The sequence below is a fragment of the Camelus ferus genome, chromosome 4 (assembly GCF_009834535.1).
Source record: "Camelus ferus isolate YT-003-E chromosome 4, BCGSAC_Cfer_1.0, whole genome shotgun sequence".
In the NCBI taxonomy this organism is placed as follows: domain Eukaryota; kingdom Metazoa; phylum Chordata; class Mammalia; order Artiodactyla; family Camelidae; genus Camelus; species Camelus ferus.
This window is the reverse complement of record NC_045699.1, coordinates 19,390,349-19,405,973: the sequence shown is the minus strand read 5'-3', so window position 1 is coordinate 19,405,973 and position 15,625 is coordinate 19,390,349. Positions and strand designations below refer to the sequence as shown.

Here is a 15,625-nt window from a genome sequence, read left to right as displayed (position 1 = left end):
TGCTATAAATCTTTTCATAGAAAGGTTAAATCATAAACAGATCGATCAATGTCTAAATCTCTTTTGAAGGTAAGTTTGGAGATAGATGATTTTCCCTATTAACATAAATAGTAAATGAGATATAATGTATGTCAGAGCACAGTCTTCCCCCATAAAGTTCTATCTGAATTAAATAATTATAAATAAAAGCAGCTGTGATCAGATTTGCAGAGTTTCATTTTCCATATTTGTCTTTCCCAGTGCTGAAAATAAAGGGATTTAAAAATTTCTTACCTCATGATGTTGGATCAAGAAAAGCTTGACATCACTGGCTCAGTATTTGATGCTAGAAGTTGAGGTCCTTATGGGAAACCATTTGAAACGTGGCCAGTGTGAACCCATCTAAGCATGTCAGTCTGGGCCACGGTATCTGCCTGTGGATTGTGTTTATTTACATTCTCCAATTATCCGTGCAGTGATCTTTCTTTCTCCTGTGGCTCCTAGTGAAGACATTTTATTATACATATTTCAGTGTCTAGAGAATTTCAGTCTTGTGTTCTGCCTGTTCACTTGCTATCAGTTATGTAAGGTGTAAAGGAAGAAACTCCTATCACCACATACTCCAGGCCTGATGCCTGAAATCTGCAGGACGTGCTGAGGATCTGTGAGCCAACTTGGACTGCATGTCATAATTCTAGTTTTTTGTTTAGGGAGCGTTTTCTCCCCTCCCCTTAGTAAATTCTGAAAAAGAATAAAGAAAAATTAAGTGTTAAGCGTATGTGTTCCCCTCAAAAGACGAGGAACTGCCTTGCCTGTCTGTGTGCCTGTGTACATATATGTATGCAAAAAGCATATATTCAAGACAAACAAGAAAATGTTGAAGGCCCATGAATGTTTAAACAACAAAAACACCTTGGAGCTTCTCACCTTTTATATCACCTGCGACAAAAGTTTTGTTTAAAAAAACTGCACCACCATGCATTTATTTTGAATTGGGAGGAGGTTACACCACTGTATTGAGCTGACACCTACTAGCAGAATACTAATAAGCTGCATTAGGCCAAAATATTCCGTTAGTTTTCCACCCTTTACAAAAAATTCCACGTAGTTGCCAAAGTTATGAGCGGTCATTATCTCACTTTAATGTTTTGTCCAGACTGGGGTGGGTCTCGGAACTCAGTGATCTGAACATTGCATTTCATGACATTTTACTAATAATGAGCATAGGTGCACCTGGATCTCTTAAAAATACGAGCCCTTAAAAGTAATTCTTGTTCATGCACCAGGACAAAGGTTTAGATTTGACCTCTCACTGTCATTAATGGTATGTCTGTTTCTCTGAGTGCACAGATACATGGAAACACACATACCAACAAATATGCACATTTTGGTACACATGTATGTCATCAGTGGCTGTGTCTAAGGTTGCCTATCTATAACCTACACTGGAATTATTAGCAAACCAGTATGTTTGGTGTTATGTTATGTTACGGATAATTGGAGAATGTAAATAAACACGATCCACAGGCAGATACCGTGGCCCAGACTGACATGCTTAGATGGGTTCACACTGGCCATGTTTCATTGATTTGCCAGCATTCACTGTGTATCTCAAATGCCAGGCACTGTGCTAAGGTAAAAGAGAAAGATTAATAAAACAGGTGATCTGCTGTGGAGACAGACAAGCTGATAGATTAAACTCAATATAAACTCAGTGTAAGTTACATAACTATTTGAATTGAGCACAGATAAAAGAAACCCCAAAATAGTGGCTTAAGCCCTTAAAGGATTTACTCCCTCACAAAAAGAGAAGTACAAATGTAATCAACCCACGTGCGGTTCCAGAACCAGGTTCTTTCTATCCTTCTGCTCTGCCATCCTTCCATTCTCAAGATCGTCTCATTTTTCAAGATGGCAACTGACGCCAATAGAAAGGAAGGCAGGTGAAAGGGACCCTCCCCAACCAAGGAGCTTCTTGTAAGCAGCCTTCCCAGAAGCCCCACATAACACTCTCACTATTATTTCACTAATTACAACTTGATCACATAGCCAATGATCAATGTATTCTTTCAACTGAATAAAATTGGAGTTCTGTTACTGAGAAAAATAGGGTAGATGGCTATGAGGTGGCAGTTTGTACTCTCTGCTGCATGGAGTTATAAACAAAAGGCTGAGGAGGCATAGAACATTAAAGTAGTTAAGTCTGGAATCTGAAAAAGGCTTGTTTTGAGGAGACACTTACTTTGGGATTTGAGGGATGAACAGGAGTCTGCCAAATAAAGAACTGGGAAAGAGCACTCCAGGCAGAAATATGCAAAGGCACAGAGGGGTCTGGCATTACACCTGCCAACTAAGCCCATTTCTGTATTCCTGTTTATTTCTTCTCAGTTATTAATGATAGCTCTTTAAGTAATGATTTAACTAATTTTTAATTGACAGTTACTTAAGGTCAGCAGATTGAGATATGTCAGCAATGGTTTTCCTGATATAATTGCAAATAATTTTCCACTTGGACCAAAATAAGAACATTTTATCTGATGATAAAGTATTACATATTTTAAAAACAATTGAGTTAGAATATTTTGGCATCTTAAAAAGAAAGTAATACAGAAAGGAAAAAAAAAAAAAACTATTGTGTCAGAGAGGTGTTTGTCTTTTCTATTCTGAAGTTAAACAAAGCCCAGTGAGAACTGACTTGGTTCATATCTTAGGGCCCATAAACTCACACTGGGGAGCACTAAGTTGGTGGTCTGGCCATGTCAGCCTTACAGTATGTCACCTTCTATTAACTATTCCTAATATGACGGTCACTCTGGATCTGTGAAGCTGGATTGTTCTTTTCTTAAAATGGCTTTGGAATCATAAGAAATATTTCAGATTAGAGAGAGATTTTCATGATGATCTCCTTTTTGGGCTCCTTTAGAGACATCAGAGTCCATTAAAAATTTTCCAGAGAAAGTTAAATCCTTTGAGAAATCTGAAATTTCTTTCACTGAAAGAATAAACTTAGGTTCGAGATACCTGAGAGTGTAAATTCCCATGCCCACTGCCTTTCCACGGAGCTGAGTATCTTCTAAGATTATGTGTCTTCAACCCCAAACAACAGTAGAGTCAGTGATTTCTTTAGTAATACTGCCTAAATTAAGATAGTCGTATTTCCTCAAAGAATTCAGCTCTATTAAGGCAATCAGATGGTTTAGTCTTCTGATAATCTTTTTTATTGAGATATAATTGATATTATATTAGTCTTAGGTGTACAAAATAATGATTTTATATTTGTGTATATTGTAAAATGATCACTGTGGTAAGTCTAGTTAATATTCATTACCACACGTGGTTACAGATCTTTTTTGCTTGTGATGAGAACTTTTAAGACTGACTCTCTTAGCAACTTTCAAATATACTATACAGTATTATTTATTACAGTCACCATGCTGTGTATCACATCTCTATGACTTATTTTGTAACTGGAACTTTGTCTCTTTTAACCACCTTAACCCATTTCACCCACCCTCAACCCCCGCCTTTGGCAACCACCAATCTGTTCTCTGAATCTATGAGTTTTTTTGTTTGTCTTTTTAGATTCCACATGTAAGTGAGATCATGTGCTATTTGTCTTTTCCTGACTTATTTCAGTTAGCATAATGCTATCAAGATCCATCTGTATTGTTGTAAATAGCAGGATTTCTCTCTTTTTTCATATATATATATATATATATATATATATATATATATATATATATATATATATATGTATCTCCATTTATCTATCTGTGGACACTTGGATTTTTTCCATGTCTTGACTATTTAAAATAATGCTGCAATGAAAATGGGGATCCAGATGTCTTTTCAGGATAGTGATTTCACTTCTTTTGGAGAAATACCCGGAAGTGGGATTGCTGGTTCATATGGTAGTTCTATTTTTAAGTTTTTAAAGGAGCTTCCATACTATTTTCCATAGTGGCTGCACCAATTTAAATTCCCACCAACAGTGTATTAGGGTTCACTTTTCACCACAACCTCGCCAACACTTGTTATTTGATGTCTTTTCGGTAACAGCCATCCTGACAGATGTGAGGTGATGTCTCACTGTGCTTTTGATTTGCATTTCCCTGATGATTAATGTTGTTGATTACCTATTCATATGTCTGCTGGCCATCTGTTTACCTTCTTCAGAAAGATGTCTATTCAGATCCTCTGCGCATGTTTAAATTGGATTGTTTGGTTTATTTGCTATAGATTTGTATGAGTTCTTTATATTTTCTGGGTGTTAATGCCTTGTCACGTATGTGATTTGCAAATGCTTTCTCCCATTCGTTAGGTTGCCTTTTCATTTTGTTGATAGTTACTTTTGCTGTACAGAAGCTTTTTAGTTTGACATAGCCTCCCCTTGTTTATTTTGGCTTTTGTTGTCTTTGCTTTTGATGTCAAATACAGTATGATTTGGGGTGGGGGGCAAATTTGTTTTTTTTGAATTAGCTAGGCAGTACTCTAAGATAGACTAAACCTCCTAGCAACACTTCCCCTTCATCTCATTAACTCTGACTCCTCATTCTCTCAGCTCAGAAGACTCTTCCTCAGGAAAATCTTCTTTGGCCTTTTTAAACAGATCAAGTTATCCATACTTTATGCTCTCAGACTACCGCATAGCTGTGTTTTAATAGTTTCCGTCATGATTATCATTCTGCATGTATTGTGTGTGATGATTTGGGTAACATCTGCTTCCACCACTAGACTCTAAGTCCCCTGAGGGTGGACCCACGTGTGCTTGAACTCACCATTGGATTTTACTCCTAGCACAGCGCCTGGCTCATAGCAGGTCTGCAATCATTATTAGCTGAATGATTAAATAATTTGTTTGTCTTTGTAAATAAGTTACTTCTGCGTTCCACTTCACACTGTGCTTGGAATATAAGAATGAATGCAAAATTGCTCAGCTTGTGTGTGGGTTCATCTACAAATAAGGATTTGAAAATAATTTCACTGCAATTATAGAGAAGCTCATCAAAGAAGTCTTAAGCCAGCACACACTGGGCTCTGCGTGGGTGAAGGTTGCATCCATTCTGAAATGGCCTAACTGTTGCCTCTGGACATACTGAGGTCATTTGCAGCTTGACCACAGTGAACACATAAAGATGGGATGGAACCAGTCCCCCCGTCACTCCTTACTTAAAAACTAGGCACAATGTTCTCCTGACATTTTCAAGTTTCAAAGCATGTGTGACTGCTGAAAGAGTTGTTGTTTTGCCATTTATTTTAAAAGATGCCCATATGCTTTTAGGGGAAATGTACACATGACCACATTTTAAAAATAGAGCACATATATAACACAAGACTCAATAGTTGTATTTTTTATTTTTTAAACCTTTGCCTAAACATATGTTTGCGATTATTAGTTAAAGGTAAAAAAAAAAAAAAAAGAAAGAAAGAAAAAGAAAATCAAGCCTCAAAGAAAGGTCATATCAACAACCAGGCTTTTGAAAGGCAGGATGGATGGTGAGGACATTGTAGACATAAGCCCCTTCAAATGTCACTACAGTTATCATTTTATTTTGTCAAAAACAGTAGTTGAAGTAGTTTGGGAGTGGAATAGATCTTTTGATATTAGATCTAACTAGAACTCTTGAAGTCCAACCTGGTTGAGTTTGGATTGGAATTTTTTGTAACTTGAACATTGAAAAGGCAAGATCAGAGATACAAATACATTTGCCCATGTAATTGATGAAGACTTGTGATTTTGTTAAGCCTGACTTGGGTTAAGCACAAACGTTTTGTTAGACGTATTTAGAACTCAGCTACTTATTAGCTAAGTGACCTTGGCAAGATTCATAACCTCAGCTATAAAGCGGGGATATCTCGCATGATTGTTTTGAGAATAAATGAGATGTGTGTGTCGTGCCTGGTACAACACAGGGCCAGGCAACAGCAGGCTTTCACTGTTGGCTCTCTCCGCTGCCCTCCACACCAACCCTTCCCTCCCAGCATGTACACGTATACTTATCTGGTTCTGTCAGCTAGTACAGTGATTCTGTTCTCTTTTCTTCATTGAAATGCTAGCTAGAAAAGGAGATATTTTAACTATCACTTAACGAATATTTACTGAAATCCTACAATTTGCCAGTCCTGGTTGTTTGAAATGTATCAGTGAACTCAAGGCACAAAACCCCTACCCTTATGCATAATTACATTCTAAGGAATATATAGAGATTACTCATAAAATTTTTCCTGCTACAGTTGCCTCACAGTTGTTTCTTTCTGTGATTGGGGTGAATCATAATTATTGACAGTGGGAATTATGCTTTAATTAAGATTCTTTAATATTAATAGTTCAGTATCTTTGTCTCTCCCTCACCGTCTCTCCCCCACTTGACTCCCTCCTTCCCCTTCTCCTTCCCTTTCCTTCTCTCTTCCCCTCCATTACTTCCCCTCCCTCTCCCTCTCCCTCACTCCCTAACCCTGTATATTTCAGTACATATGAGCTGTGAAAACATCTTTACCCATACTACATTTTTTTTCCTTAGCTTCATTCGATTCCAGCTGAATTCAGTCCCCTTCATGGGAAGCATGTCTTAGCCTCCTCAAGGATAACAGGAGGGTCATTTGGGGGCAATGGGCTTCACCACAGATCCCTCCACCAGCAGGCACCTGGTTGAATTACCTACCTCTCTGCTTCTCTTCCTTGTTAGATTGTTGGCTGCGATCACCAGCTGGGAAGCACCATCAAGGAAGATAACTGTGGAGTCTGCAACGGAGATGGGTCCACCTGCAGGCTGGTCCGAGGGCAGTATAAATCCCAGCTCTCCGCAGCTAAACGTAAGCCACTCCAGGGATGGGGCAATCCATGGGCCTTCTGACCTGTTATACTCCCCTGGCTTAGCTCCCTGAAGCAACTAGGGGATAACACCCCCATCAAACAATGTGGAAAGATTTATGTTCCTGCTTTATGAATTCGTTTAGGTGGGACAAGTCAGGTCACCTATTGCAACCCCAGGGAGGAAACTTTTTCTTTAGGGAGCACATTAGGTATGAACTAGATGTGGATCCAGATACACTTGATGTACAAGCGTGAGCTTTGCTGGCCAACATGAAGACAGAGTGCATTCTGGTCCCTGACTGATCTGTAGACTGACGTGCCTGGTGGAATAGAGCAGAGAGAGAGGGAGGATCAGAACAAATTCTCTCCTACCGCTGTGAAATCACAGGGTCTTCATTTAAAAAGTGATATTTGATCAGTACTGATCACAGATTTCTCCAGAATTAATACAGGACAGTGATGATGTGAAGCCATTTATTGACCGTTGTGTCCTAGTCTCTCTGCATCAGTGCAATGAATGTGTGCTTACTGTACATGTACGTGCTGGGAACTTTACGTAATCATCCCATTTAATCCTCACAACAACCTTATAGCAAGGTACTGTTTGTCCCCATGTTATGAATGAGATAACTGAGGCTTAGACAGATTATATGACTTGCTCAGAGTTACACAGCTATAAAGTATCAGAGCCAAGATGTAAGCCCAGAGTCTGATTCCAGAGCCTAAGCACTTATATCTTCCTCTGGATTGTCCAACAACCCTGCTGACTGTTTCCATGGCGGGACATTTGTAAAGCAGTTAGCTGGATGGAGGCAAGATACCTCAAGTATCTCCCCAACTGGGTCCTGCTAGGGTAGATGGTATATGTTCTCATGATACCCAAGCCAAAAACAAAGTCACTCAGCAGTCCAGATCATTTTACCATACACTCTCCTCTGTGACAATCACTGTTCTAATCTACAACAGATAGAGATAGAAACAGAGCAAACCCTGTACTCATGAGGTTTTTTGTTTTTTTTTTAATAATTTGACCTTGCTTGACATATTGTCTCAATTTTGCCGTTATCCAGAGTCCTCCAATAGATCTTCAATTGAGTACCTCTTCACACATGTCTCCCCTGGTTCGGGAAGTGAGAATGAGTATCTTTACTGAATGTGGTTTTGTTCTCTTTACTTGTTGACTAGCTGGAGGAAAACATTTGACATATGGGGGAGTTGTGGCTTTGTAGGTCAAGAAAAAAAAGTAGTGTGCACTGGAAGACTATTCCGAGAAGTCAGGAAAAGGTAGCTTGCCAAAAGGAACTAGGCTCTGGGGAAGAAGGGGAGTAGGAAGAAAGACTAGGAACTTTTAAACACATGAAACTTTGGAGGTGCCAGCTTACAGAACTCTGTCCATTCTAACACCCCGTCAAGCAGTGAAAAATGTGATTCTGGGGGAAAAAAAGACTCTAGCAGATAGAATGATGAATGCTGAGGTAAATTAGACATTGATATAGTACATTCAGGTGAGATTTTTTTGCTGTGGTTGTGTATTGGTAACTTCTTCTAGAAGATGAAAAATTAAAGAATTTAGAAGATGGAAACCAGGGAAGGATAGAGGCTTAATTCTTTTATAAGTCTCTGAAGTCACGGCGAGATATTTGGGGGAAAAAGTTCATTTAAAAGGTCACTTTTATAGAACTCTTTAAGAAATTCTAGAAGAGCTGAAGCCTTTATTGGTGTCACATAGTTGAATCAGCGCTCGCTGTGTAGGAATCTAGTCATGTCTGTTAGGCACAAATGCATTTGTGCCGTGGCCGGTGTACAGTGACTTCTGAGGGCATGCTTTCATGGTGGGAATCCTTCCTTTACTTCCCCTCGCATCCCCCACCTTCCTGTCCTCATAGGAAAGCCTGAACATTCAGCTCACATATTCTTCTTACTGTCCTAGTAAGGGGTGACTGGGGCCTGAATCACTGGAACCAAGGAACAAACTAGAGCAAACTGAGAGCCCTAAGTCATCTCCAGGTCTGAAAACAGACACCTCAGTGAAAAGCGCTCTTGGGGTGGGGTGGGGGGTATAGCTCAGTGATAGAGCACGTGCTTAGCACACACAAGGTTCTGGGTTTAACCCCTAGTAGCTCCTTTTTTTTTTTTTTTTCCAAAGTGTTCTATTCAAGGCTGGCTGGGGGTAAATGATATAATACACAACCTGATGATGGTCCATAATGACAAAACGCAATTGATACCTTAGTGCTGACAATGCCTCCTGACAAAATGGTTGATGTCAGAAAAGCCCAGCAGATCATGCACCTCACCGCAATCTATAGCAGATGCTGAACAGACAGCCTCATTTATGTTTTCTGCACTCCCAGAAGAACCTTTTACCCAAAGTTACAGACTGTGAAGGTACCCACAGGCAGGGGAGAGCAGGCTGCTCCACAGGGCCCAGTGTCCCCTCCAGGTGAGCAGCTTTCCACCCGGGAAGGCCTGGAGGAGTTCTGCCAGGTCCCTCCCCTGCGCTCAGCCAAAACGATCTCTTCAAACCCCTTGCCAGCCGCGTGCTCTTTTCAAACCCCTTGCACTCCGATTCCCCACATTGAACTCATTTTCTTCTGAACTTATATCCAAGTTTTTTCCTTATGTTATCAAGCCTCAGGGGAACAAAGAAAAGATAGGAGAGCAGAGAAAGACCATGGTGGAAAGTGCCAGAAAGAACAGGAGAAGTAGGAGGAACTTAGCACATGGCTGCCATTTGCTGGCAAATAAAAAAGTAACCATCTTTGTATTAAAAGACATTATTGCCTGATACAAAGACAGACAACAGAAATACAGAGCTGGATCAAGGCACTGTTTTCCCCTTTTAAAGAAAATGGTGGTCCATTGATCACGTTTGGCCTTTTCATTCTTCGTGGTAGCTTTTTCCCTACTTCTCCAACCCAACCAAAAAAAGAATCAAATTTAGCTAACATTAGCCTACTTTGATTCTTGAAATTAAAGGCTCATTTTCTCAAATAGTATTGCCTTGTACCACATTTTGTGTTTTCCAATTATACTCAGAATATGCTTAGACCCAGAGCTGGCCTGTTTGCCATCAATTTGATGTCTGCAACTTTGCAAACCTCCCCAGTGTGTCTGCATGTTGGAAAATACCTGGCTATCCTAAAGCGCACTCTCTCTCTCCCTTGAGTGGCAAGAACTAGATAAATTAATTTATATCAGGAGAAAGTGAAGCTCCTAGTAGCTCGCTTTCCTTCTCAGACTGTGCTTACGCTGATTTATAATGGCTATAGGTTAACGTACTCCTGGACTATCATTCTGGCTCAAAGACTTTTGAGATAAACGATATTTATGATAAGATACAGCTCTATATATTATAAAGTGAAAACTACATATGATTTTTTTAAAGAAAGCACAAAACTTTACAGAAATTTCCACCTTGCACCTGATTTCAGGCTATGCTTACAAGCCACTCATTCATTCATCTAGCGGCAATTCACTCATACATTTATTTGACAACAACTATTTCTTGGGTACCTGCTCTGTACTGAGGAACTGTTTTAGGTGCTGGAAACACAGGAAAGAGCAAAACAGACAAAAATCCATTTTTCTCTACAATGAAGTATCACCTCACATCCGTCAGAAGGGCCATCATTGAAAAGTCCACAATGATAAATGCTGGAGAGGGTGTGGAGAAAAGGGAAGCCTCCTACACTATTAGTGGGAGTGTAGTTTGATGCAGCCATTATGGAAAACAGTATGGAGATTCCTCCAAAGACTAAAAATAGACTTACCATATGATCCAGCAATCCCACTCTTGAGCATATAGCCAGAGGAAGCTCTAATTTAAAAAGATAGATGCACCCCAGTGTTCATAGTAGTACTGTATACAATAGCCAAGACATGGAAACAACCTAAATGTCCACCAACAGATGATTGGATAAAGAAGACATGAGATACAGATATAAGTATAGATATATACATAGATATAGAGATAGTGGATACTACTCAGCCATAAAAACAATAGAATAATGGCCATTTGCAGCAACATGGATGTCCCTGGAGAATGTCATTCTAAGTGAAGTAAGCCAGAAAGAGAAAGAAAAATACCATATGATAACACTTATATGTGGACTCTAAAAAGAAAAGACACAAATGAACTTATTTACAAAACAGAAACAGACTCACAGACATAGGAAACAAACTTATGGTTACCAGAGGGGAAAAGGGATGGGAAGGAGTAAGTTGGGTACTCGAGATTTGCAGATACTGACTACTATATATAAAAAAGATGTAAATAATAAGTTTCTCCTGTACAGCAGAGGGAACTATATTCAATATTGTATAGTAACCTATAATGAAAAAGAATATGAAAACAAATATATGTATGTTCATGTATGACTGAAGCATTATGCTGTACACCAGAAATTGATGCAGCATTATAAACTGACTATACTTCAATTAAAAAATTTAGTTTTCTGAGGAGGCCTACATACTAGTGTGAGGGACAGACAGATAAAGGAACTAAACAAATAACTAAAGAAAATGCATATGTGTCCTATGGCAATAGGAGTCATGGAAAAAAAATGAAATAAAGAAGGCAAAGAACCAGAGATACAGATGGGCTGCCAGGCAAAGGTGTTGGAAGGGATTGCAGTTAAAAAGGTTAGTAAGACTCACTGATAAGATGACTCTTGAGCAAGGATCTGAGGGACGTACAGGTAGGGTACCACATGTAAGTCAGGAAGAAGAAAATTCCAGGCATAGAGAAAGCAAGAGCAAAGGCCCTGAGGTAGATGCATTCTTCACATATTTCTTGAAGTGCCAAGAAGCTGATGTGATTGAAGTAAGGTCAGTTTACAGAAGGCTAAAGGAAATGATGACAGCAGGAAGACTGTAAGATACAGGATGAAGAATGGCAAACACTACAGGATTTTATATGGACTTTGGCTGTTGGTCTAAATGAGAAGAGAAGTCAAAGGGTGATTCTGAGCAGAAGAATAACTTACATTTGATTTATTTTTCAAAAGTATCATTCTGTCTTCTCTGTTGAGAATAGTCTATAGTGGGTCTTACTGTGGAGGTGAGAAAAGCAGGCAGTAAGATGGGCCATGGATGGCTTGGACCATGGTCATGTATCTGATTCTTGAAATTTAAAGAAGCCTTGTGGTTACACTGGGGCTACCCAGATAATCTAGGATAATCTTTTTAAGATCAGCTGATTAGCAATCTTAATTTCATCAGTGACCTTAATTCCCCCTTTATATGTAACATAACACATTCACAGGTTCTGGGCATTAGGACATGGACATCTTTTGCAGGGGGTGGGGTGAGGAGTTACTCTGTTGGTCACATGTTTGTTTATTTCCTCTTTGATGTAGTGTTAATTCAAGTCATTTGCCAGTTTTTAAAACAGTGTATTTGGTTTCCTACTGTTGAGTTTTTTTTGTTTTGGGTTGTTTTTTTTTTTTAACTTTTTTGAAATTAAAGTATAGTCAGTTTACAATGTTGTGTCAATTTCTGGTGCACAGCACAATGCTTCAGTCATACATATATTCGTTTTCCTATTCTTTTTCACTGTAAGCTACTGCAAGATATTGAATATAGTTCCCTGTGCTATACAGTATAAACTTGTTTACCTATTTTATATATACCAGTTAGTATCTGCAAATCTTGAACTCCCAATTTATCCCTTCCCACCTCTTCCCTCCTGCTAACCATAAGTTTGTTTTCTATGTCCGTTGAGTCTGCTTCTGCTTTATAAAGAAGTTCATTTGTCTTTTTTTTTCTTTTCAGATTCCACATATGAGTGGTATCATATGGTATTTTTCTTTCTCTTTCTGGCTTACTTCACTTAGAATGACATTCTCCAGGGACATCCATGTTGCTGCAAATGGTGTTATTTTATTTTTTATGACCGAATTATTTTTATGACCGAATAGTATTCCATTGTATAAATATACCACAACTTCTTTATCCAGTCATGTGTCAATGGACATTTAGGTTGTTTCTATGTCTTGGCTATTGTAAATAGTGCTGCTATGAACATTGGGATACAGGTGTCTTTTTGAATTAAGGTTCCCTCTAGATATATGCCCAGGAGTGGGATTGCTGGATCATATGGTAAGTCTATTTTTAGTCTTTTGATCAATCTCCATACTGTTTTCCACAATGTCTGCACCAAACTGCATTCCCACCAACCTACTATTGAGTTTTGAGAGTTCTTTAAATATTCTGAATACAAGTCCTTCATTGAATATGTGATTTGAAAATACTTTCTCTCAGTAGGTAATTTCTTTTTTCAAAATTGCTTAACATTATCTTTCACAAAGCAAAAGATTTAATTTTGATGAAGACCAACTTACTGTTTTTTTTCTTTCTGTGGAGAATGCATTTAATATCATGTCTAAAAACTCCTTGCCTAATCCCAGGTCAGAAAGTCTTCTCCTCTGTCTTCTAAAAGTGTTATAGTTTTATATTTTACCTTTGGATCTATAACCTATTTTCAGTTTATTTTTATATAAGGTGTAAGGTTTACATCTAGGTTGAATTTCTTTTTATATAAGGATGTCCAATTCTTCCAGCCATTTGTTAAAAAGATGATCTTTTCTCCCTTGAATTGCCTTTAAAACTACCAAAAATTCATTGTCTGTTTCTATGTGGGTCTTTTTCTGGGCTCTTTATTCTGATTTACGTGTCGATTCCTTCACCAATTCCACGCTGTCTTGGTTACTATAGTTTTAAAGTAAGTCTTAAAATCAGGTAGTAAGATTTCTCTAACTTTATTCTTCTTTTCAACCTCATTTTGGCTACTCTGTACTAATTCCTTTAACTTTTCATATAAATTTTACAATATGTTTGTCCATATATTCAGAAAATCTTGCTGAAATTTTTATTATAATTGTGTTAGTTCTATGGATTGTTTGGGAAGGAATTGACATCTTTACTATAAGATATTAACCTATGAGCATTTCATGTCTATCAATTTATTTAGGTCTTCTTTGATTCTTCATCAATCTTTATTAGTTTTCAGTATATATTTTAGTTAGTTTTATACCACTTTCACTATTTTACAACTACTGCAAATATTTGTATTTTGTATTTCAATTTCAGTTATGTATTACTAATTTATTTTTTGGCCATATATTTTGCAAACTTGCTAAACTCACTTACTAGTTCTGAGGGTTTTTGAATTTTCTACGTAAACATTTTATTTACAGATGAGGATGGCTTTACTTCTTCCTTTTCAGTTTGTAAACCACTTATTTATTTACAACCTTACTGTACTGACAAGGATGTCCAATACAATGTTGAGCAGAAGTTCCAAGAGTGGATATTCTTACCTTACTGCCAGTGTTAAGAGGGAAAGTACTCAATTTCTCACTGTTGAGTATGATATTAGCTGTAGGTTTTTTTAGTAGACGCTCTTTATCATTTTGAGGAAGTTCTTTTCTATTACTGATTTGCTGAGCATTATTATCAATGAATGAATGTTGAATTTTGTCAAATCCTTTTCTGCTTCAGTTGATATGATCATGTGAAAAATTCCTTAGACTTTTATTGTGATGGATAACAATAATTGATTTTCAAATAAAGAACCAGCCTTGCAATCCTGGAATAAATTCCACTGAATCGTAATGTATTACTCTTTATTTAGATTACTGGATTTGATTTGCCAGTGAATTGTTTGTGGGCTTTTTACATCTATGTTCATGAAAGATAGTTGTCTATAGTGTCCTTTTTTATACCATCTTTGTCTGGTTTTGATAATTAGTATGATGCTGGCCTCATACAGTGAGTTGGAAAGTGTGATTCCTTCCCTTCTGTTAGAGGAGGGATTGGCTTGAACATAGATACAGTACATCTGAAGAGAAGTTACAGGATTGATGTTACTTCTTTTTTAAAGTCTAGGTAGTATTCACCAGTGAACTTTTCTGGGCCTGGAGATTTCTTTGCTTATCTTATATTTAACCTTTTCAACATACGGAATACAGTTACAGTAACTATTTTAATGTCTATTCTGTGTTTTGATTGATTGATTTTTTTTTTCTTTTCAATATGGATTGTGTTTTGGGAGTTTCTTTGCAGGCCTGGTAATTTGTTACCTGATTCCAGACATTACAAATTTTAACTTCTTGGATATTAGATATTTTTGTATTCTTATAAATATTCTTGGGTTTTGTTCTAGAGGCAGTCAGGTTACTTGAAATCAGTTTGATCCTTTGGGGTCTGAAAATTTGGGAGGCAAGACCAGAGCCATGTTGGATTAGTGGTAATTGTGCCCCACTACTGAAGCAAGACTTTTATGAGTCCTTGATGTCCCATGAATTATTTCCAGTCTGGTGGCTGAAATAAGATACCATTCCCAGCCCTTTATGTATGGGTTCTATTCTGTGTGGCCCAATTTGTGTGGTTTTCCTCGCCTCAGGGAGTTTTGCCACATGCATGTACTGATCAGGATGCTCATGCTGCCATTAGTTTGGACACCTAAAGGGAATCCTCTTAAGTCTCCAAGATTGTCTCTGTGTCCCTCCCTCTCCAGATACAGAGAAGTAATCTGGTAATCTGTCCTTCAAACTCTAGCCACCTTGATCTCTTTAGACTCTTAGCTTTATCTCCTCAACTCAGGGAATCCACTGGGTTCTACCCAAGTACTCACTTTCTGAGCTGTGGCATGGAAAGTCTTCCAAGGCAGAAGGCTGGGGCAGTATTAGGGTTCAATTCATGGTTCCTGAATCTCAGGAATCACTGGCCTCCTTTGTCCCATCCAGTGTTATGAAAGCCATTGTGTCATATCACTTTTTCTGACTTTTTGATTGTTTTGGGCAGGATATTAAAGCTGTGTCCTGTTGC

The 15,625-nt window shown here is 38.1% G+C and overlaps 1 protein-coding gene across 3 annotated transcripts in view; it reads left to right on the top strand.

The window, feature by feature from the left end:
- ADAMTSL1 (ADAMTS like 1) overlaps positions 1–15,625 on the top strand; it is an 825,910-nt gene that overhangs the window by 568,276 nt on the left and 242,009 nt on the right. For all 3 annotated transcript variants that reach the window (XM_032477631.1, XM_032477630.1, XM_014555590.2), the window contains one exon: positions 6,666–6,792. In XM_032477631.1, the coding sequence (XP_032333522.1) occupies positions 6,666–6,792 (127 nt within the window). The remainder of the gene's footprint in view (positions 1–6,665; positions 6,793–15,625) is intronic.